We start from the raw sequence: 23,614 nt of genomic DNA, 5'->3' as shown, positions 1-23,614 counted from the left end.
TCATCGGTCGAGACGCACATGTGTGCAGGGGGAGCGGGTCTGTGAGAAGAATCGGGAGGGCGGGGGTCTGGTTTGGCACCTGTTAACTCGGAGGCGCCTACCTGCTGTCCTCGTGGAGGTGTCCAGTAGGCGATGGGACGTGGGGACCTGGCATCCGAGGAAGGGGCCTCGGACGGGGATGTAGGTTTGGGCGCCATCAGGCTTCTACGTGGTGTTTAAAGCCTGGATGCACGAGCGTAGATGGAGAAGAGGTCAGTCATGAGAGACCGTTGTTTGTGTCCCAAAGCAAAATGTACTTGAGGAGGAACGAGGGCGCAGAGTGGAAGCACTGCTCCAAAAAGACAAAGCGTGGCTGGGATTTGTTGCTCAAACGTTCGTGCTGTCGGATTGGCTCCCAGGTCCCTTGGACTCATCGTGGTCCTTTGCTCACAGTCTGGAACTGGTGTAATCTATGCCTGGGGGTGGAGAAGAGGTCTGTGCTCAGAGCTGTCCAATGAGAGAAGCTACAGCTATAACGGTAACTGATCCTACTTTACTGGGGACACGAGATCGGTAGTTTATTACACAACCCCCTCCTTTTTTTTTTTCTTTTTACAGATTCTCTAGTTTACTCTTTTATGGTTTAAATTCATGCCGGAGAGGAATCCTTTCCCATCTTATTCTTCCTTCAGTCGAAATATTAAGCAGCCGTTATTGCTTTCCAGTTGAGAACTTTATTCATTTATCTTCTATCGTTTTCAATACCTGGTATAATTTTCTTTTTTTTTTAAACCATTGCACTTAAAAAATTTTTTTCATTTGAGAGAGAGAGAGAGCATGCGTGTGGAGGAGAGGGGCACATAGAGATAGTGTGGGACGGGAGGGGCAGAGAGGGGGAGCGGAGGGAGAGAGAGATAGAGAATGAATCCCAAGTGGGCTCCACGCTCAGATCCCACGACCCTGGGATCATGACCTGAGCTGAAATCGAGAGTCTGGATGCTGAACTGACTAAGCCACCCAGGCGCCCCCCCCCGCCATGGTATAATTTTCTAAAAAAAATTATATCTTAATGGAAAAACCAAAAGCTGATGGCATATTGGAAAGAAGGACCATGGTATACTCACAATTAAGTTTGGGGCTTATCAAATAGTCGAGTCGTGGTTTTCCAAGGTACCCCAGATAGCAAGTATAGTGATGTTTTAATATACTGAAATTTACTCTTAAAAATAGATTATCTTCTCTCTGACTTTCAAATATTTAGTAGTGATATTCTCATCTCTGTCATGAAGAGGTTATGTTGGCTGTTAACCCTGCAGATGCTGGGTTTTATCGCAGCACTTAAAACTTACATATGTGTATTCTGTCTCTTGAAAATTATGTGCTAGCACCCGTATGGAGATACATCTACTCTCTTTTCAGATAATTTTTTGCATCATTTTGTTTTTTGCATTATTTTGAAAAGGGAAAGCAAGGAGGAGGAGAAAAGAGGTTTTTGAAAAAATTTTGTTAATGTTTGTTTATATTGGGGGGGGGAGGGGCAGAGATAGAGCAGGAGACCCAGAATCCGAAGCAGGCTCCAGGCTCTGAGCTGTCAGCACAGAGCCCGATGCAGGGCTCGAACTCACAACCATGAGATCGTGACCTGAGCCGAAGTCAGACACTTAACTGACTGAGCCACCCAGGCGGCCCTCAAGGTTTTTTTAAACTGCTTTGTTGAGATATAATTCACATATCATGCAATTAACCCATTGAAAGTATACATTTCAGTGGTTTTTAGGATAATCACAGAGTTGTACAGTCATTACCAGAAGTTCAGAATATCCCTGTCACCCCAGAAACAAACCTGCCCACCGCTCATCTCGCCAACCCCTGATGGCCGATATTATACAGTGCTTTCTACCTTCCTAGATGTATCTATCCCGGGCGTTTCAGATAAATAGAATCATATAATATGTGATGTCTTGGGGCTGGCTGCGGTTAACATAGCTTTTAAAGGTTTATCCATGTTGTAGCATGTATCAGCATTCATTCTTTCATATGGCTGAATACTACTGCTGTTGTATGAAGATCTACCATATTTTAATGATCTATTCGGTTGATGGACATTTGAGTTGTTTAAACCTTTTTGGCTACCGTGAGTAATATTGCTGTGGACGTTCTTAGACAAGTTTTTGTGTGGATGTATGTTTTCATTTCTCTCTTTAAAACGATTTTTTTTAAGTTTATTTATTTTGAGAGAGACAAAGACAGCATGAGCAAGGGAGGGGCAGAGAGAGAGAGGGAATCCCTAGCAGTCTCCACACTGCCAAGGTAGAGCCAGGGCCCTGTGGGGGAGGGGCAGAAGGGTGAGGACAGAGGACCCGAAGCGGGCTCCATGCTGACAACAGTGAGCTCGATCGGGGGCTTGAACCCGCAAACCGTGAGATCACCACCTGGACCAAAGTCAGACGCTCAGCCGACTGAGCCACCCAGGTGTCCCCCTTTTTAAAATAATACATATTTTTTATGTCAAACGTTTCAGATCTACAGCATTCGATGTTTGCATATACTGCAAAACGATCACATTCACTCTAGGTGACATCTGTCACCATGCATAGTTTACAAAATATGTTTATTATAATGAGAACTTTAAAAATTTACTCTCTTAGCAACTTTTTAGCAATACAGAATTATTAATGCTGTACATTAGGTCCCCCGGACTGACTTATTTTGCAACTGGAAGTTTGTACATGTTGACCCTTGTTAAACCAGGCACTACCTCCCTCCCCCCCGCCCCCACACCCCACAACCACCAGTCTGTTCTCTGTATCTTTGAGCTTGCTTTTTTTTTTTTTTTTAAAAGATTCTGCATGTAAGTGAGATCATCCATAATGCCCTCAAGGTCCATCCATGTTGTTACAAAAGGTAACATTTCCTTTTTATGGCTGAATTTATTCCATTATACACACACACACACACACACACACACACACCAGTTTTCTTCATCCATTCATCTATGGATGGACACTTCATTGCTTCCATATCTTGGCTATCCTGAATAATGTTACAATGAATGTGGGCGGGGTGGGGGGCAGATGGTTTTTTGAGTTAGTGTTTTGTCTTCTTTGGGTAGCTACCCAGAAGTGGGATTGCTGGATCTTCTAGTAGTTCTGTCTTTAATTTTTTGAGGAACCTCCATATTGTTTTTCAGAGCGGCTGCACCAATTTACATTCCCACCCCATAGCCCACGAGGAGCGTCTTTTTCTCCGCATCCTCCCCAGCAGTTGTTATTCTCTTTTTGGTGACGCCCATCCTGACTGGTGTGAGGTCATAGCTCACTGTGTTTTGGTTCGCATTTCCCTGATGACTGGGTAATTGTTTAAGCACCTTTTAATGTACTTCTTGGCCTATTTTTTCTCTGGCATCCTCTGCCTTTGGTGTCCCATATGAGAAAAGCTGGCCTGGGGCACCTGGGTGGCTCAGTTGAGTGAAGCAGCCGACTCTTGATATCTTGATATCGGCTCAGGGCATGATCTCGCGGTCATGAGTTCGAGCCCGTGAGTTTGCGCCGAGCGAGGAGCCTGCTTGGGATACTCGCTCTCCCTCGCTCTGCCCCTCCCCCGCTTACACCCATGTGGGTTCTTGCTCTCTCTCAAAATAAACATTAAAAAAAAGAGAAAACCCGGCCTAATCCAAGATCACAAAATCACACCTATGTTTTCATATGTGTTTTAGGTTTTTTTTTTTTAATGTTTATTTATTTACTTATTTATTTTGAGAGAGAGAGAGAGAATGCACACAAGCGTGCACAAGCAGGGGAAGTACAGAAAGAGAGAGGGAGAGAATCCCAAGCAGGCTCCAGGCTATCAGTGCAGAGCCTGTCACGGGGCTTGATCTCATGAACTGTGAGATCACGACCTGAGCCGAAACCAAGAGTTAGAAGCTTAATCAACTGAGCCACCCAGACGCCCCTGAGTTTTAGAGTTTTAGCCCTTACATTTAGGTCTGATCCTTTTTGAGTTGATTTTTGTGCATTATGTGAGTTAGGGGTCCAAGTTCGTTGTTTTGCACGCACATGTATCCAGGTGTTCCTAGCATCATTTGTTGAAAGAATATTCGTTCCCGCCGAAATGTCTGAGTACCCTGGTTTAAAATGACTTGACCATAATGTAAGTGTTTATTTCTGGACTCTCAGTTTAATTCCACTGATCTATCCACAAATCTATCATACCTGTATCGCTGTCTTGGTTATGGCAGCTGTGTACGAAAATTTGAAATCAGAAAGCGTGAATTTTTCAACTTCGTTCTTCTGTTTCAAGATCGTTTTGGCTCTTCTGGGACCCTTGCATTTCCATATTAATTTTAGGATCAGCTTGTCAATTTCTGCATTAAAAAAAACTAGCCGGGATTTTGCTAGGAATTTTGCGTTGAATTTGTGGATCAACTTTAGGAATGCCTGAACTTCATTTTTATGAGGTTTCCCTAAATTTGGGGTAGTCACATTTAAAGTATTTGGAAATTAGGAACTATGATGCATTCTGGCCTGTCAGTCAGTGCTCATTTTGGATGGTTATTCGTCTGTAGTCTTTTGTTTTGTTTTTTTTTTCAACGTTTTTTATTTATTTTTGGGACAGAGAGAGACAGAGCATGAACGGGGGAGGGGCAGAGAGAGAGGGAGACACAGAATCGGAAACAGGCTCCAGGCTCTGAGCCATCAGCCCAGAGCCCGACGCGGGGCTCGAACCCACGGACCGCGAGATCGTGACCTGGCTGAAGTCGGACGCTTAACTGACTGCGCCGCCCAGGCGCCCCTCGTCTGTAGTTTTTCATGAGTTTAGGAAGGTTACAATATACGAACTCATTCCCCTTGTGGGAATTATTCTCGAGCCCCTGCCGAAAGCCTCAGAGGCAAAAAAAAAAGAAGAAAGAAAAAAATATCCACAAGAATTTTTCCAAGGAAAAACAAAAGCATAAGCAAAGACACAAACAGCGAAATAGTCACTAACTCCATTGCCTCAGTGGTCGTGATTCAGCCTTTGTTGTGCAAGTCTGTGTGGGAGCGGGGTGGGATAGTCTAGAGAAAATGAGAGGCACGTGTTTTGATACTCTATTGACCAGGAATGTGCAAAGACCTTTCCAGGGCAAGACCTTTTGTCAGTCAAATGTGCCAGCCGCATCCCTGCGGCTGGCTGGAGAGGTCTTTTAGGAAAATAGATTGCAAAGCCTAGACGGGTAAGCTTAGGTCAGCCCTGCTGTTGCTTTAAGGAGGAAAAAAAACAGTTATTTATCCCTAGTTTTGCTTCCAGTAAATCATCACATATGGAGTTCTTTATGAAAGGGTTCAGTCCCTCTCAAAATGTACCTGCCTGTAGTTAGGAAAACCTGCTGTCTCCATTGGGTGGCTTTTAATCTGAAGGGGGGAGGGAGGAAAACCTTTCCATAGCTATGCTCTTATTTTTTTTAAGTTTATTTATTTATTTATTTGGGGGGGGGAAGGGCGGAGAGAGAGTGAGAGAGAGAGAGAGAGAGAGACAGATTGAGAGCGAGAGAGAATCCCAAGCAGGCTTGCATTGTCAGCACGGAGCCTGACATGGGGCTCGAACCCATGAACTGTGAGATGGTGACCTGAGCCGAAACCAAGAAAACCAAGAGTCGGACGCCCAACCGACTGAGCCCCCCGGGCGCCCCAGAGCCGTGCTCCTAATTAAACCTACTGCAGACATGGGCGAGGCCCGGCAATCTGGGACACCAAGCCCTGGGGTAGAGGTTGTCCCTTCCCACCTTCTGTACCTCATTTTCCTCAGGTACTTTTTGGCCCTTTCATTGCTTTCTCTTCACGGTTTCTTCTGTGTAGCTCTCACCTCCTTGCCTAGCGCCTTAGATACTCCTTTTTTTCCTGTGTGTGTCATGTGTTTGTTTGTTTGCGTGCAGGGAGGAAGTATCTTTTATTTTTCCAGTTTCTTAAGGGCTTAAATCATGTCTGTATGATGTTTGTCAAACATCTAAACCGCATATGCCCATAAACTAATGAGTTGAAAGTCACCCTTCTGCCTAGCCCAGTCCTACTCTCTGGAGGAAAACGCTAACAGTTTGGCCGTAGGGAATTTTCTGTGGGCATAGATAGTTCAGTAAATATTTGTTGATCACCTTCTACGTGCTAGACACTGTTGGCACGTTTCGCTGAACAAAACAGACACAAATCCCTGCCCTCAGGGAGCTTATTTCTAACCGGTGAGGACGACAATTTAAGAATCCACCCGTATCTAGGTGTTTTACCGAAGTGGGATCATACCCCATGTGTTGATCTGTGGCTTACACGTGAATGTGTTTATTTTTAAATGATTTCATTGTGGAAACTTTCTTACGTTTATTCATCTTTGAGAGAGAGAGAGAGAGAGCGCGCACCTGAGGGGCAGAGAGAGGAGAGAGAGAGAGAGAGAGAGAGAATCCCAAGCAGGCTCTGCACTGGCAACGTAGAGCCTGATGCAAGACTCGAACCCACAAACCATGAGACCATGACCTGAGCCGAAACCAAGAGCCGGATTTCATAATTTTCAAGAAACAAAATACATGCTTTGAAATCATTCTGCTGTGTTACTCGAGCGTTTTCCTTCCATAGAGCACAAAGGCTACTCCATCTTTTCAGCACAAAAAAAGCATTTGTCCAGTTTTGTCTTAGTGGGCCTGGGGTTGAAATAAACCCAGGGAGAAGCTGTCGTACTTGAGAAGGATGCATTCTTTACCCAGTTATCCACACTGCTTCTGTCTGAAGAAGTAGATAAAATTTTATTGAATCTTTCTGTATTTCCTTGATCTACACGGGACCAATTTCATATTGAGACCACCTCCAGCTACTTAGGAAATTAGTTAAGATGAACAGGAGATTTTTTTTCTTGTTTTTCAACAAGAGATTCTAATATAGACATTATTGAAGAAACCGATCCTCATTTGTCTGCTATGTGTTTATGGATGTATACGGCCAATGGCTTGAAGATATAATTTCAGTGTCACTGTTATTAATTTATTGTTATTCAAATGGTCTCTTAGAAGTAGAAGTTTGAACTTTATTTTTTTTTTTGAATGTTTATATATTTTTGAGAGAGAGAGAGACAGAGCACACGTGGGGAAAGAGCAGAGAGAGAGGGAGACACAGAATCCAAAGCAAGCCCCGGGCTCTGAGCTGTCAGCATAGAACCCGACTCGGGGCTCAAACCCACGAACCACGAGATCGTGACCGGAGCCGCAGTCAAGAGGCGGACGCTTCACTGACTGAGCCACCCTGGTGCCCCTAGAAGTTTGAACCTTAAAAAATCAAGTTATTACTTCCCATCCCCCAAAACCGTTCCATGACATTTTCTCACTGGAAATAAGATTTAAAATCAAGTTACACACACAAACACATATAAAATACGTGTATGTATATGTGTATATATTTGTATATGTATTTCACATATATTATATATAATTATATACTGATTTCATTTTTAGTAAGTTGCTAATGACTCTTCTTTGTAAAGCCTGCAGGCAGAAGAAAGCTTGTAGATGCTACTAGAATATTAATTTTAAATAACTTCGTGGCCAAAAAGTCTGGTCTGGCAGTGGTTGAGTTGCCTCTCCAAATCTACTTTGGTTGGGTCAACGTCTGCGGGTGATGTCAGCCAGGAGAGTTCTCATTCGGGGACACTGGGTTTTCTGTCTCTCAGGCCTTCATTTGCACTCGTGGCCCGCAGTTAAGGTGAAGCATTAGCTGTTTAATGTATAGTCTGATCAGAAAAACCACAGGGGATGATTTTAAATAACATTTCCTCTGTTTAAACTGAGATGGGGGACGCCCGGGTGCCTCAGTGGGTTAAGCGTCCGACTTTGGCTCAGGTCATGATCTCACGGGCTGACAGCTTGGAGCCCAGAGCCTGTTTCGGATTCTGGGTCTCCCTCTCTCTCTGCCCCTTCCCTGCTCAAGCTCGCTCGCTCTCTCTGTGTCTCTCAAAACTAAATGTTAATAAACAAACGAACGATCGACCGAACCGAAATGGTGTGATGAGATATCCTTAGACTCGTGGATAACACTTAAAAGTAACGTGTGTGTTTTTGAGGGGCATCTCTGAGTTTGCAAGCCAGATGATGTGACTAATCACAGCAAAATGCAGCAGCCAGCCCTGGTTTTTATTGCCACTTTGCACTTGACAGTTTACAAAAGAGGGTCATGGTTGCTTCCTTAGTTAACACATTCCAGGGACCACAAACAGATGACGTGTGTCTTTCGCATGCCTTATAAGCGAAATAAAGTAAGTCATTTTCATTGGATTTACCATTGCAGATGCTGGGTATTTCAAAATTAGGTTTTCTGAACCCGAGAAGAGGCAGATGGGCACGGAGTAGGAGATGCGGCGGGTAGTTGTGTGGCTGCGTGGATATCGTGAGTTCTGACATTAGTGGGTCCGTCTTGTGTACTTTTATAGCTCGTGCTTTAAATAGCTGCTCTCGAAAGGCCTGAAGTTATACTAAAGATTTAAGAAGAGGCTAAGGTTAATGTTTACCTATTGCTAAGCTAGTACATTCAGAATCATCTAGTGGTGGCGGTGGCTGTAATTGTTGGGTACTGTGATTTTGTCTTTAAGCTCATGTTCAAACATGTCCCTGCTCATCTGTACTGTGGGCACTGAATTGCGATGATTTGGACGAATAAAATGATGCGCCTTTGATTTACAGCTTTTCCCCAAATTTCTTTTGTTACGGAATGAGTAGGAACATTTAAACGTTTATTTTTGAGAGAGAGAAAGAGAGACTGAGCGCGAGCAGGGGAGGGGCAGACAGAAAGAGAGGCGGAGAATCCGCAGCGGGCTCCAGGCTCTGAGCTGTCCGCACAGAGCCCGACGCGGGGCTCGAACTCACAGACTGTGAGATCATGACCTGAGCTGAAGTCTGATGCTCGACCCACTGAACCACCCAGGCGTCCCGAAGAGGCTTGTTTTTTTGTTTTTGTTTTTGTTTTTTTAAACTGTGCTTTCAGAAGCACCCAAGGAAGCTAATTCTCAAAGACATTTATTTTCAAAGATTTTATTATTTTTTTTCAAAGATTGTAAAGTAATCTCTACACCCAGTACGGGGCTCAAAGTTACAACCCAATATCAAGGTCACTCTACTGAGTGAGCCAGAATGCCCTTCGAAGACATTTATTTTCATAACAGTTCTATAGTTTTGAAGATGATGGGGATACATTAAAAAAAATTTTTTTAATGTTTATTCATTTTTGTGGCAGAGAGAGACAGAGCATGAGTGGGGGAGGGGCAGAGAGAGAGGGAGACACAGGATACGAAGCAGGCTCCGAGCTATCAGCACAGCTGACTGTGAACCCGTGAACCGTGAGATCATGACTTGAGCCAAAGTTGGCCTCTCAACCGAATGAGCCACCCAAGCGCCCCGATGGGGATACATTTTTAAAAGCACTTATACTTGGGCGCCTGGGTGGCTCATTTGGTTAAGCGTCCAACTCTTGATTTTGGCTCAGGTCATAATCTCAACGGTTCGTGGGTTCGAGCCCTGCGTCAGGCTCTGCGCTGACAGCACGGAGCCTGCTTGGGATTCTCTCTGTCCCTCTCCCCCACTGCCCCCTCCCCCGTCTCTCTCAAAATAAAAAAATAAAACGTAAGCAAAATAAAAGTACTTTTACCAGAGTTCTGGCATCAGTAAAGATTTAATCAATTGTGTGGGGGGGACTGTAAATTTATGTTATTTTATCATTGTTTTTTGTTTTTTTGACCGTGGTTGACTGAGGGGCTGCAAATTAAAATTATTACAAGTTTTTTAAAAATTTATTTTGAGGGAGAGAGCACAATGGGGGAGGGGCAGAGAGAGAGAGAGAGGAAGAGAGGGAGAATCCCAGGCGGGCTGCACGCGGGTGGCACGGAGCTCGAACTCATGAACATGTTCAAGTCACCCAGGAGCTTCAGAGCTGGGGTGAAGAGTAAGAAAAGGCTCCACACTTCAGGTTTTACCTTTTCCTGTCCCTGTGAGCCTCTTCATATTGCGTATTGACTTTACAAGTGATCTTAAAGACGGAGGAGTGAACTTTCCAGACTCGCCACACGGCTGATGGCAATACTAAAAATTTTCCTATCTGAGCGCTACGTACCTGTGCGCAAACCCATAAACATCGGTGTTTGCAGAAGTTGCGGAAATGCCTGCTTCCCCTTCATTTGCGGCACCCGCAAATATGTGTGATCCGTGGAAAGGTGAGGAAGCTCGCCGCTCTCCTCGTTGGAAGCAGGTCACCTTAGAGTAAGGTGTGGTCGCAATCTGAAACTTCGATGCTGCCAGTGAGTCCCAGGAGGTATTCGGCATAGGTTAGGCCATCAAACTATTTCTTTGTTCTTGTTTTGTTTTTCTACATTATCTGTTTTGTGGGTTTAGTGCTGGATGTCCTTTTGTCACTGTGCTCCCAGCATCCTGGGCTCAGTGCTATTTTAATTCCGCACTCTGGGCGGTTACTGCCTCCTGCTCCCGGACGAAGAGCCTTGTGGGGTCCAGGTCAAGGTTTTAAGCGCTTTCTGTGTCTCCAGCACCGCACAGAGCCTGGCATGAGATGGGAGTCTGACGATGGTTTGTCAAAAGGAATATGTGAGTGGTTCATGTGGCTGATCGATAAATGAGAGGCATGTATGTAACATTGGGTCGCAGTGTGGATTCCTGTTTTGTGTTTCCTGTTCTTTCCTTCCATCCTCTCATTTCTTCCTCCCATTTCCCATCTTCCCCTAGAGTTCCACTTGGTGCTGCTGGGGTAAAACCGTCCCACGGGTCCTGCCTTCAAAGCACAATTAAAAGGTTGAGCACCTGAGAACAGCCAGACCTGTGGATTTTCTTCCCTGAATTGGAACCTATTCATTGTCATGTGTAGTGTAAGCAAGTGGTAAAATGGTGTTGAATGCATAGTAGGTACTCAGGCCACACTTCCCAATGTGTGATTTGACGTCATATGTGTCTTTATTTTATTTTATTTTATTTTATTTTCATCAATGTTTGTTTATTTCTGAGAGAGAGACAGAACATGAGCTGGAAGGGACAGAGAGAGAGGGAGACCCAGAATCCGAAACAGGCTCCAGGCTCTGAGCTGTCAGCACAGAGCCCGACGCAGAGCTCGAACCTGTGAACCACGAGATCATGACCTGAGCTGAAGTCGGACGCTAAACCCACTGAGCCACCCAGGCACCCCTGACGTTAAACGTGTCTTTAAAGGGACCTCAGAGTTCCTTTGATCTTTGTTGCCACATCTAACTGATTAATTTTCCATTTTAGACTGTGTTAATCGCCGTATTTATCCTTCGGCTCTAGCAGGGTAGAAACTCTACCTGATACATTTTCTTACTGTTATCGCTAAAACAATTTTTAAGGTGGTTCTTTCGAAGTGGATGCTCCGTGGAAAAAGAAATCTGTAGTAACAGCCAAGGCCAAAACCAAAGCATACCTGTGGTTATGTTGTTGTATGTACAGGTGCTTGCTAATGTTGGTTTTTAAAAATTGTTGCTTAAGTGGTTGGTAGAAGAGATGATCTTATTGTCCTTGAAATTTGCATTTCCCACAGTACAAATGCAATCAAGGACCTTTTTTTTTTTAATTTTTTTTTATGTTTATTTATTTTGAGGGAGAGAGAGAAATAGAGTACAAGCAGGGGAGGAGCAGAGAGAGAGGGAGACACAGAATCTGAAACAGGCTCCAGGCTCCGAGCTGTCAGCACAGAGCCCGACACGGGGCTCGAACTCACAAACCGTGAGATCATGACCTGAGCCGAAGCCAGATGCTCAACCGACTGAGCCACCCAGGCGCCCCAAGGACCTTTTCAAACGTGTCGTCATCTTTGTGAAATGCCCGTTTGTGTTATTTTTTTTCACTATTCTATGGGGTGATTTGTCTTTTTTTCTTATGGACTTTCATACATCTTTCACATATCCTTGATTCTATTTGTCACTGTGTTTCGCAAATACCCGCACATGGTTTGTGGCTTATCTCGTCATTTTCTTTATGATGTCTTTTGACGAAAGAAAAATTTAAATTTAATGTAGCCTAAATGATCAGTCTTTTATGCTTTGGGCTGCTTGTGTTCTGTATTTTCTCTGATCCGATTCCCAGTGCCGGAGGCTTTGAATCTTTACTAGTGCGTGACCATGAAAACCAAGTTCTAAGTCACCTGGGATTTGGCAGGTGCCAACAGGGCAACTGCTCTTCCCAGTTGGCCCGTCTCTCAGGATCTGCACCCCCTGAATGGTCTTGGCCTCTGAGGATTTCCTTGTTTTTCCAGCTCAGCCATACATTTGAAAGTTCAAGTTTTATGGTCAAAGAGGAGATCTTCTAAGAGTTTTCCTAGTATACAAGACCTGAGATACGGACAAGGAACCACAACCTATTCCCCCGTTTGCAGATGAACCAAAAGATGGAAGTAGGGGCGCCTGGGTGGCTCCGTTGGTTAAGCATCTTCTTGGTTTCGGCTCAGGTCACGATCTCACAGTTCGGGGGCTCGAGCCCCGCATCCGGCTCTGTGCTGGTGGCATGGAGCCGGCTTGGGATTCTCGGGTCTTCTCTCTCTGTGCGCCCCTCCCCCACTCACCCACTATCTCTGTCTCTCTCAAAATAAATAAGTAAATGTTTATCTGCCACCTGATTGCTCACTGGTACGCTAAACCTTTAACATCACAGTGTGACTTTTCTTTATTCTTTAACAATTTCACGTTTATTGAGCACTTGCCATTGCAGCAGGCAGTGTTCCAAGTCTTCGTGTGTACCAACAAGTTTGCTCATTATAGCAGCCCTGTGAAATAGGTCCTATCACCGTCCCCATTTGACCAGTAAAGGAAACTGAGACGCACGCTGTTTTAGCAGGTTGTCTAGGGTCCAAGGTCCTGCAACTTGCAAGTGCTGAGGGCGAAATTGGAATCCAGGCAATCTGTCCCTGGAGCGTGTGCTCAAAAGTACTGTGCTATATGACGTCTCTAAGAAATATTTATTTGAAATTGTGTGAAAAAAAATCAGAATTTAAAAAAAATGTTTTAATGTTTATTTATTTTTGAGAGAGACAGAGACAGAATGCGAGTGGGTTAGGGGCCGAGAGAGAGGGAGACACAGAATGGGAAGCAGGCTCCAGGCTCCGAGCTGTCAGCCTGGAGCCCGACGCGGGGCCCGAACTCACGAACCGTGAGATCATGACCTGAGCCAAAGTCGGACGCTGAACCGACAGAGCCACCCAGGCGACCCCCCCAAAAATCAGAATTTTATGTGTATACATCACCCAAGATAAAATCCAGAATAAAACCACCATTTTAACCTATTGCTTCTGTGATGTCATTGTGCTGAATTGTTATGCACAACCTTCATCTTTTTTTTTTCCTTAACATTTATTTCCAAAAGTTGAGCTTACTTCTGTTGGTTTTTCGTGATTAACTTCCCAAGGAAGGAGAAGTGGAAAAGGTGCATCCTTGGCTCCGAGGAACTTTTTTCTTACAAACACTAATTCTGCCCTTCATTTCTTTCTTTTTTTCTTTTTTTTTTGTAAGTTTTATTGAGATATAATTCACTTATCATACAATTTGCTCATCTGAGGTATAAAATTCACTGTTTTAGCACATTTACAGAATCGTGGCACCATTGTTGCAATCAATTTTAAGCCATTTCATCATTTCTTTTTTTATTTTTTTATTAAAAAAAAATTTTTTTAATGTTTATTTATTTTTGAGACAGAGAGAGACCGAGCATGAACGGGGGAGGGTCAGAGAGAGAGAGACACAGAATCTGAAACAGGCTCCAGGCTCTGAGCTGTCAGCACAGAGCCCGACGCGGGGCTCGAACTCATGGACCGTGAGATCATGACCTGAGCTGAAGTCGGCCGCTTAACCGACTGAGCCACCCAGGCGCCCCTCATCATTTCTTTTTTTAAAAAATTTTTTTAAAGTTCAGTTATTTTCAGAGAGAGAGGATGAGTGGGGGAGGAGCAAAGAGGGGGAGAGAGAGATGGAGACAGAGAATCCCAAGAAGGTTCCTCACTGTCAGCACAGACCCCTACGCGGGGCTCAAGCCCACGAACTGTGAGATCATGACCTGAGCGTAAATCAAGAGTCGGACCCTCAACCCACTGAACCACCCAGGTGCCCCAACATTTCATCCTTCCTAAAAGAAACTCTACCCTTCTGCCAACATGCCCTCAACTCCTCCATTTCCCTAGCCCTAAGCAACCACGAATCTGCTTGGTGTCTCTCTCCGTATGCCTATTCTGGATATTTCATGTAAATGGAATAATAAAATCTGTGGCTTCCTTCACTTAGCAAAATATTTTCCAGACCCATCCATGTTGTAGCATGTATCAGCCCTTCATTACTTTATTGCCAACGAATGCTCCATTGTATGGATGTGCTACCTTTATTCTTCAGTTGATGGACGTTTGCATCGTTTCTACCTTTTGGTTATTGGGAATAATGCTATTAACATTTCTGTGCATGTTTTTGTGTGGATGTACATTTTCATTTTTTTAAGAATTTATTTTTAGATGAACTCTACACCCAACGTGAGGCTCGAATTTATAGCCATGACATCAGGAGTCACAGACTCCATCCACTGAGCCAACGAGGCACCCCTGTTTTCATTTTGGGGGAGGTATATGCTTAGAACTAGAATTGTGGGCCATATGGTAATTCTCTATTTAGCTTTCTTTCTTTTTTAAAAAATGTTTATTTATTTTGAGAGAAAGAGAGTGCGAGTAGAGGGGGGAAGGAGCACAGAGAGGGAGAGAGAGAATACCAAACAGGCTCTGCATTGTCAGCACAGAGCCCGATGTGGGGCTTGATCCCACGGCCGTGGGATCATGACCTGAGCTGAAATCAAGAGTCAGATAGATGCTCAACCAGCTGAGCCACCCACGTGCCCCCTTGCCTTTTTATTATTGATTAGTAAGTGTTTATGCATTCCAGATGCATATTCCTTAACAGGTAAATGATTTGCAAATATATTCCCCCTTTCTGTGGATTGTTTTCACTTTCTTGTTGGTGTCCTTCGAAGCACAAGAGCTTAAATTTTGACAAAGTCAAATTAACTATTTTTTCTTTTGTTGCTTGTGCTTTTGATGTCATGTATATGAAGGTTTTGCTTAATGCAAGGTCCCGAAGATTTATTCCTATATTTTAAGAGTTTTATTGTTTTTAGATCTTATGTTTCTTTTTTTTTTTAATGTTTATTTATTGGGGTGCCTGGGTGGCTCAGTTGGTTAAGTGTCCGACTCTTGGTTTTGGCTCAGGTTATGATCCCACAGTTTGTGAGTTTGAGTCCTGCATCGGGCTCCGTGCTGTCAGCTCTCTCTCTCGCAAAATAAATAAACTAAAAAAATGTTTTGAGAGAGAGAGAGTGAGTGACTGTGGGGGAAGGGCAGAGAGGGAGAGAGAGAATCCCAAGCAGGCTCCGTGCTGTCAGCACAGAGCTCAACAGGTGGCTCAATCTCACAAGCCATGAGATCATGACCTGAGCCGAGATCAACAGTCAGACGTTTAACTGACTGAGCCACCCAGGCACCCATAGGTCTTCTGTTTCAATGTTTGATTCCTTTGCATTAATTGTTGTATATGGTGTAAGCTAGGGTCCAGTTTTAGTTTTTCCCCAACGTTATTCGTTTGAATGTGGACATCCTGTTGTCCCATCACCATTTGTTGCAAAGACTATTCTTTCCTCATTGAATTGTCTTGTCCTTGTCAAAAATCAATTGATAATGTTGTGTCAATTTGGTTTCCTGAATTGTAACCTGTACCTCTCTGGTACATCTAAAATGACAGCTGTGGGGGCACCTGGCTGGCTCAGTTGGTAGAGCCCGTGACTCTTGATCTCCGGGTCGTGAGTTCAAGCCACATGTTGGGTATAGAGCCTGTTTAGAAAAATACAAATCAAATGACAGTTGTGAAATCTAATGACGTGTGTATGTGTGTCTACGTGTGTGTGTGTATACATGTATATGTATGTGTATATATCTCAACCACAGAGATTGGGAATGTATTTTTTAATTTCCTGTTTTTCCTTGTTATGATTGCAATCGATTTGTTCTGAGGTACTTAATAACGTAGGGTTTTGGATGGAAGAATGAAAAACTGAATAAAATATGATGGTGAATCTAAGGTATCTCCAGATTTCAGAAATGTTAACATTGGAAAATAAAAAAGAGCATTTTACAATAGTACTCAAATCAAGTTTCTTCTGGAGTTTGGAACACACACTTTCCTTTTCCTTCCTGCACGCTTTGTGGTGTAGGTGCTTAGAAATTACCCGAGTTCCGGGAACCTTCGGTGAATTGCCTGAGGTTATACCGGAAGTGGGTAGCTAACCGATCATGGAATCCACCAGTCTCTACAGCCCTGTTGTCGTGTTGCAGGAGTTGCCTTCCTGGAAGATATCTTCATGCTAACTCAGTGATCCTGGATCAGAGGCATCTCAGAAGCCTGTTCCCTGGAGGCGTGCAGAGTTCTCCGTTTTTTGCTTCTAGTGGTGCTTTCTGGCTTTGGCTAGACTATCCCGTACTCTAAACTCAAACCATATCAGGCCACACGGAGTCTCCCATACCTTCACCTGCTCCTGCGCAGGCCCCTTGTTTCTTTTACCTGGAACGTCCTCCGTTCGCCGTCCACGTATTGGAACCCTGATCAGTTTTCAGGGCCCAGCTCAGATGTTACATCATCTCTGAAACTGTCCTCTTTTCCCACTTCCTCAATTTAGATGTCATAAGTCTCACCCCTTACATCCTATATTGTGTATTTCTATTATAGCACATACTGCAGTATATATTATGGCCAGTTGTTTATATGTTGTATCTTCTGTTAATTTTTAAGCTTTAAAAAAATTTTTTTAAATGTTTATATTTTGAGAGAGAGAGAGAGCGAGCATGAGTGGGGGAGGGGCAGAGAGAGGGGGAGACACAGAATCCGAAGCAGGCTCCAGGCTCTGAGTTGTTAGCATAGAGCCCGACGTGGGGCTCAAACTTGTGAACCACGAGATCATGACCTGAGCTGAAGTCAGATGCTCAACCGACTGAGCTACCCAGGCGCCCCCATTTTGTGATGGTTTCAGAATGACCCTTTTGTTGATACTACTTAAAAAAAATTTTTTTTTAACGTTTATCAATTTTTGAGAGATACAGACAGTGTGAGTGGGGGAGGGGCAGAGAGAGAGGGAGACACAGAATCGGAAACAGGCTCCAGGCTCCGAGCTATCAGCACAGAGCCTGATGCGGGGCTCGAACTCTCAAACTGTGAGATCATGATCTGAGCCCAAGTCGGACGCTTATCCGACTGAGCCGCCCAGGCGCCCCTGATTCTACTTTTTAAAGCATAACACAAGTTCAGCGTGTTGCATGTGCTAAGTCATTGCTGTTTACAGATGGATAGTGTATCTGCCTCTCATATCGAAAGAGAAAAAATTACACCCCTAGAATCCCATGTGCCTTGCGACAGGATTTAGGACTCAAGACCTAATTTTATCTGAGTTCTGCACATCAGCAACAGGGAACTTTCAAAGAGATGATGGCTAAAAGTAAGCATCGTTGTTAAGAATTTCAGGCTGGAAAAATAATGGTGTTTCTTGCAAAAGATTGTTGGTAAACAATCTTGGTATAGTTTGGAATGAAACTCTTCCTGGAAGGAAATGGCAGGTGATGGAGACCTCCCTAGTTAGTAATTTGCATTAGAGCTCATTGTGTATTTTCTTCCGAGGGCAGATTTTAGACTGTCTGTCTGAAGAAGGCTAGGGGACCGAATAGATAGGGCTGTAAAAGCTTCTGCTAAATCTACTGGATTCTACCACGGGTCTGAGCAGTGCTTGCTGCCTCGTGGTTGTTCAGTGTGAATTTCTTGAATGAATACGTCTGAATGGGAGCCTCTCCGAGCCTGTTTCCTCATCTGGAAGGTGAGGGTTTTAATACACGGTTCTGTTGTTTTCCCTTCTATTTTAATCTGAGCTCCGTTTTTGCTTCTTATTTTTAGGAAAACTTGAGGATATAGTGGTGTTTGGCCCTTGAAGCACTTTGTTTGCCGTGGTTCTTTCGTGCCCGGACAGAATGGCATGTGTGTGCAGCACGGTTCAGAACTCCGTTTTCTTCTATCGTCTAGGGACAGAAACCCCGGAGAAAGGATAAATGTCCCTGGGAGAGAGCGTCACTGTGAAATAAAGCTCAAGGGTTGGAATTATTGCTATTACACAGCAGGATGTAGAGTAAAAATGCTTTCTATAAAATGAGAATGCTTATAGGGCGCCTGACTAGCTCCGTCAGTGGAGCGTGCGACTCTTGATCTCAGGACTGTGAGTTCAAGCCCCGCGTTGGGTGTAGACATTACTTATTTTTTTTTTTAAAGTAGGTTTTGTGCCCAACGTGAGGCTTGAACTCACAACCTTGAGATCGAGAGTCACGTGCTCTACCCACGGAGCCAACCAGATGCCCTGGGTGTAGAGATTGCTTAAAAATTAAAAAAAAAAAAATAATAATTTATTGTCCAGTTGGCTTCCATACAACAGCCAGTGCTCATCCCAACAGGTGCCCTCCTCCATGCCCATCACCCACTTTCCCCTCCCTCCCACCCCCATCAACCCTCAGATTGTTCTCAGTTTTTAAGAGTCTCTTATGGTTTGCCTCCCTCCCTCTCTGTTTGTAACTTTTTTCCCCCCTTCCCCTCCTCCATGGTTTTCTGTTAGAGATTAGTTAAAATTTTTTTTTACAAATCTTAAAAAAAAAAAAAAAAGATAATGCTCGTAGATGCCAAGTTACCTAACTTTCTAAACTACCATTTTCCCTCTAGGGGTTGATAAACCCAGTGGAGTTGTGGTTCCTTGGAATGGAAATACATACTCACATCATGGAGGCATGGACTCTTGGAGAAGTAGGACACGAGAGAGAGAGCATTTATTCCGACCCAGCTGCGTGCTTGGTTGTCCTCGCCAGCCTCCTTCCCACAGAGCAGCTCGGCCTGTGTTCAAACCCTATTTGTGACGGGGGAGGGCTGCTCTGTCTACCTCCCATGGCAGTCATTTCATCTACAGAGCATTCTGACTTGTATTTTTTATTTATTTTATTTCTTTATTAAAACAATTTTTTTAAATGTTTGTTTATTTTTGAGAGGAAGAGAGGCTGAGCATGGGCGGGGGGAGGGGCGGGAAGAGAGGGAGACACAGAAGCAGGCGCCAGGCTCTGAGCCGTCAGCACAGAGCCCGACGTGGGGCTTGAACTCACGAGCTGCGAGATCAGCCAACCAACAAACCAAAAGTACGTGATCAAATAGCACGCATACTGCAGACATAGCCCAAGGAGTTGCATGGTGCGTATGTGTATGTGCTGGGGGATGTTGCGGTTTGCTTCAGACTCACGATTTCACAAACTAATGTGAACACGAACCTTTACTTTCACCCAGAACATCTATCCGAACTTAACAGTGTGTAACACCTAGTAGGGACTGGATAAATGTTTGTTTAAAAAAGCGAATGCATATGACATCGATCTTTAAAAACTATATTTTTTGTTACTTTTTTTTAAAGTAGGCTCCATGCGGGGTGCCTGGGTGGCTCAGTCGGTTGACTTCGGCTCAGGTCACGATCTCACGGTTCGTGGGTTCGAGCCCCGCATTGGGCTCTGTGCCGACGGCTCGGAGCCCGGATCCTGCTTCGGATTCTGTGTCTCCCCCCGTCTCTGCCCTTCCCTTGCTCACGCTCTGTCTCTGTCTCTGAAAAATAAACACTGAAAAAAAAATTTAAAGTGCACTCCATGCCCACCGTGGGATTTGAACTCACAACCCTGAGGTCAACAGTTGCGTGCTCTACTAACAGAATCAGTCAGGTAGGTGCCCCTAAATTCTTCAGATTGGAATTCTGAGCTCGTCTCCTCATTTGCACAAACCTTTGTGTGTGTGTGTGTGTGATCTCTATGTCCAACGCGGGGCTCATACTCACCACCCCGAGACCAAGAGTTGCATGTTCCGCCGACTGAGCCAGTCAGGCGCCCCTGCACAACTGTCTTTTATAAAAGAAACGTTCATGATCGGTTCATAATTTATGGTCAAGGCAGTAAAAGCTTGTCCTCATTTGCTTCCTAGTCCTATGTATGGAATGAATGAATTGGCAAGCACTTTACCTGTCTTTTGCTTTTAGGTTGTGCGTGGTTGTGTTAGACGGTTCAAGTGCATCGTTGTCCCGCAGAGCTCTTAGTGAAGGGCTGCTCCATCGGGGTGTTTTTACGGTGTTCGTAACCAGCTCATTTTCGGTTTAGCAACCAGTCCCAAGTAAGACAGGTGTGTGCTTTTCATTTGTGAGTAAGCTGGGTGTAACTCAGTGCCAGCTTCCCCCCAACTCAGATCTCTGTCTCTCTCTCTCTCTCTCTCTCTCTCTGTTCTCAGCAACCGTCTCCCCTTATCTTTTGTGGCTGCTCAGTGATAACCCTGTGTCTTCTGGCTCCTCTCCCTTCAGTCTATTTCCGATCCAGAACGTGATCATTTCTTTTTTTTTTTTAATTTTTTTTAACGTTTATTCATTTTTGAGACAGAGCATGAATGGGGGAAGGTCAGAGAGAGAGGGAGACACAGAATCTGAAACAGGCTCCAGGCGCCAAGCTGTCAGCACAGAGCCCGACGCGGGGCTCGAACTCACGGACCGCGAGATCGTGACCTGAGCCGAAGTCGGGACGCCCAACCGACCGAGCCACCCAGGCGCCCCGTGATCATTTCTTAGAGTAGTGACGTGTTCCCTTTCACCCATTATTTCCCCCTTTTTCATTAGTGTGGAGATGTTCCTTTTATGGCACAATTGGGGGTGATATTTTACTATAGAAACATCAGTTTTTCTTGTAACTATGGATTTTACCTGCTCTTGGATCTCCTAGAATGGAAGGGGACCGAGAAAGCATTTGTTTTCTGAAACCGGGACAGTGAGGCCGGTGGTCTGGAGTAACTTGCTCAGGATCGCAGCGCTGCTCTGTGGCCCGGCCCGCGCTAGGCCTGCGTCCTTCCACTCGCAGCTCTTGGCCTAATTTTATTTTACGCCCTGGTGCCTCTTACTACATGAACGGATTAAAGAATTGTAGACTAGGGACGCCTGGGTGGCTCAGTCGGTTAAGCATCTGATTTCAGCTCAGGTCATGATCTCACGGCTCGTGGGTTTGAGCCCCGTATTGGGCTCTGTGCCGACAGCGTGGAGCCCGGAGCCTGCTTCGGATTCTGTGTCTCTCCCTCTCTCTGCCCCGCCCCCACTCATGCTCTGTCTCAGTCTCTCAAAGATGAATAAATATTAAAACAAAATAAAAAAATTTTTAAGTTTATTTATTTATTTGGAGTGGGGGAAGGAGGGACAGACAGAGAAGAAGAGAGAGAATCCCAAGCAGGCTCCGCGCTGTGGGGCTCGAACCCATGAACCGTGAGGTTATGACCTGAGCTAAAGTCAAGAGTCGGGCGCTTAACCAACCGAGCCACTCAGGGGGCCCCACAAACACATTCTTTGATGTGAGGAAACTTGTAGCATTAAACAAATAACTGTTCAGCAGTCTGGATGTGAAGGCTCACAGATGGAAATGCACAGGCCTGGGCCTGGGACGTAGCAGGAATCTACTTTAAAAAAATTTTTTTTTCCAACATTTTTATTTATTTTTTGGGACAGAGAGAGACAGAGCACGAACGGGGGAGGGGCAGAGAGAGAGGGAGACACAGAATCGGAAACAGGCTCCAGGCTCTGAGCCATCAGCCCAGAGCCTGACGCGGGACCGTGAAATCGTGACCTGGCTGAAGTCGGATGCTTAACCGACTGCGCCACCCAGGCGCCCCAAGGAATCTACTTTTTTAATGACAAGACGTTTTTGGGAATTGACTGTTATGTCCTGACAGATTGCAGATTTGTAATGGCACGCGTTTTATGAAAATGATGCGTCACTGAATTTTTTTTTTTTTTTTTTTATGTTTTACATTGGGAGGATTTATGTGAGGGTGGGTCATTCCATGACTGATACCCATTACGCTGTCTAGGGTGGACCCACCGAGAACTTGGGTTTCTAATGTCCTTTCTAATGTGCCATCAGCCTGACACCACCATCTACTCGGTCTTTGAAGGCCCTTTGTGTCCGAGAGCCGTGGAAAACGTGGCTTCTGTAGGGGATGTGGAGCCACAGGCATTAAAACCAGCCATCCAAAATAGCCCTGTTTCATGACCTGTTTCCTTTAAAAAGTTATCCTTGCCCATGGACCAGAGGCAGGTAGTAGGCTTTGATTTTTGGCTCCTGTAGAGTTCACTGGAAAGGGACATGAGAAATTAGCACTGAAGATCTGGGGCAACTAAAACCCACTTAGCAATGCCTGGATGTTGTTCCGCCTCTAATAATCAAAGGCAAGTTCGTATGTTACCATTTCCTGAACGCCAATAAGCTGAAAGATGCGAGAAGTGCTCTGTAATCGCTAATAAGCTTTGCAGAATGAAAGGCATTATCATTATCAGAAGTAGAAGACTGTCCGCTACGGTGTCTTCTGTGTGACAGTCTACCCTTTAAATAAATCGGGACGTCCTGGAGCTGGGACCTTGGCCCCTGGCTTTCTGGTGAGGGAGAGTAGCTTATGCCCTAGGTATAGACTCTGAGAATCGGGACATTGGTCCCGCTTCCCCAGCGATATTTTCAAGAGTGCGATTTCCTTGCGGTGTAGCCCAGAGGAGTAGAGGGGGGAAGGGCAGCGGTGTGTGTGCGGGACCCCCGGGGTTCTTTTCGGCATGATGAGAAATCGTGCGGATGCTTCCGGCCGAGCTCCAACACGCGTGTCATCTCTCTCCCTTTCTCGTTTGTCATAGAAACCCAGCTGCTGCTCCGTATGAAGGACATCGATCATTTCTTAATGCAAGATATCGCCTTCTTGTCCGGTAAGCAGACTTTTCATAAGTTTAGACTAGAACAGTGTATGAATTTCTTTTTGTAAATTATGTATTTCCTCACTCTCTAACGCGTGTAGTTTTTTTTTTTTTTAATTAACTAATTTATTTTGAGAGACCGAGAGCGAGCGGGGGAGGGGCAGAGAGAGAATCCCAAGCAGGCTCCTCGTTGTCCATGCAGAGCCCAGCGTGGGGCCCGAACCCACGAACTGTGAGATCATGACCTGAGCCAAAATCAACAGTTGGATGCCCAACTGGGTGAGCCACCTAGGCGCCCCAAATGAACAAATTTCTTAGCAAAACGAGTGTGGTCACCCGTTTATTATATAAGTAGCCATACACATAGGTGCACGCGGAGTTTGGGAAGCACTGTTTTATTTTTTTTTTTTAACTTTTTATGTATTTAAATAATCTCTGCACACGACGTGGGGCTCAACATGATCCCGAGATCGAGAGTTGCTTGCTGAGAGGCACTATTTTAATGAACGTTTATGCATTATGCACATGGTTGCTAAACAGATGTTTACAGAATAGAGGTTTTAAGTGTGTTTCGATTCGTGACGAAAACAATCTTGCTACCCTCGTACGTTTGCCTTTCAGACACGCCTTTGGAAATCTGTGATAGGTGCAAGCAGAATTCTGTGAGAGAGGGTGGTAACTGAGGTGACTTCCTGGAGATTTTCTCTTCTGCCATAGCTCTGATTATTTAAAAAAAATTTTTTTTAATGTTTACTTATTTTTGAGAGAGAGAGACAGACTGCG

General features: G+C 44.7%; 1 protein-coding gene across 7 annotated transcripts in view; it reads left to right on the top strand.

The window, feature by feature from the left end:
- The window catches only part of MCF2 (MCF.2 cell line derived transforming sequence), a 108,857-nt gene that overhangs the window by 5,383 nt on the left and 79,860 nt on the right, over positions 1-23,614 (top strand). For all 7 annotated transcript variants that reach the window (XM_053201755.1, XM_053201753.1, XM_053201751.1 and 4 more), the window contains exon 2: positions 22,775-22,843. In XM_053201755.1, coding sequence (XP_053057730.1) covers positions 22,775-22,843 — 69 coding nt within the window. The remainder of the gene's footprint in view (positions 1-22,774; positions 22,844-23,614) is intronic.

The sequence above is a fragment of the Acinonyx jubatus genome, chromosome X (assembly GCF_027475565.1).
Source record: "Acinonyx jubatus isolate Ajub_Pintada_27869175 chromosome X, VMU_Ajub_asm_v1.0, whole genome shotgun sequence".
Classification (NCBI taxonomy): domain Eukaryota; kingdom Metazoa; phylum Chordata; class Mammalia; order Carnivora; family Felidae; genus Acinonyx; species Acinonyx jubatus.
This window is presented reverse-complemented; position numbering and strand designations above follow the sequence as displayed.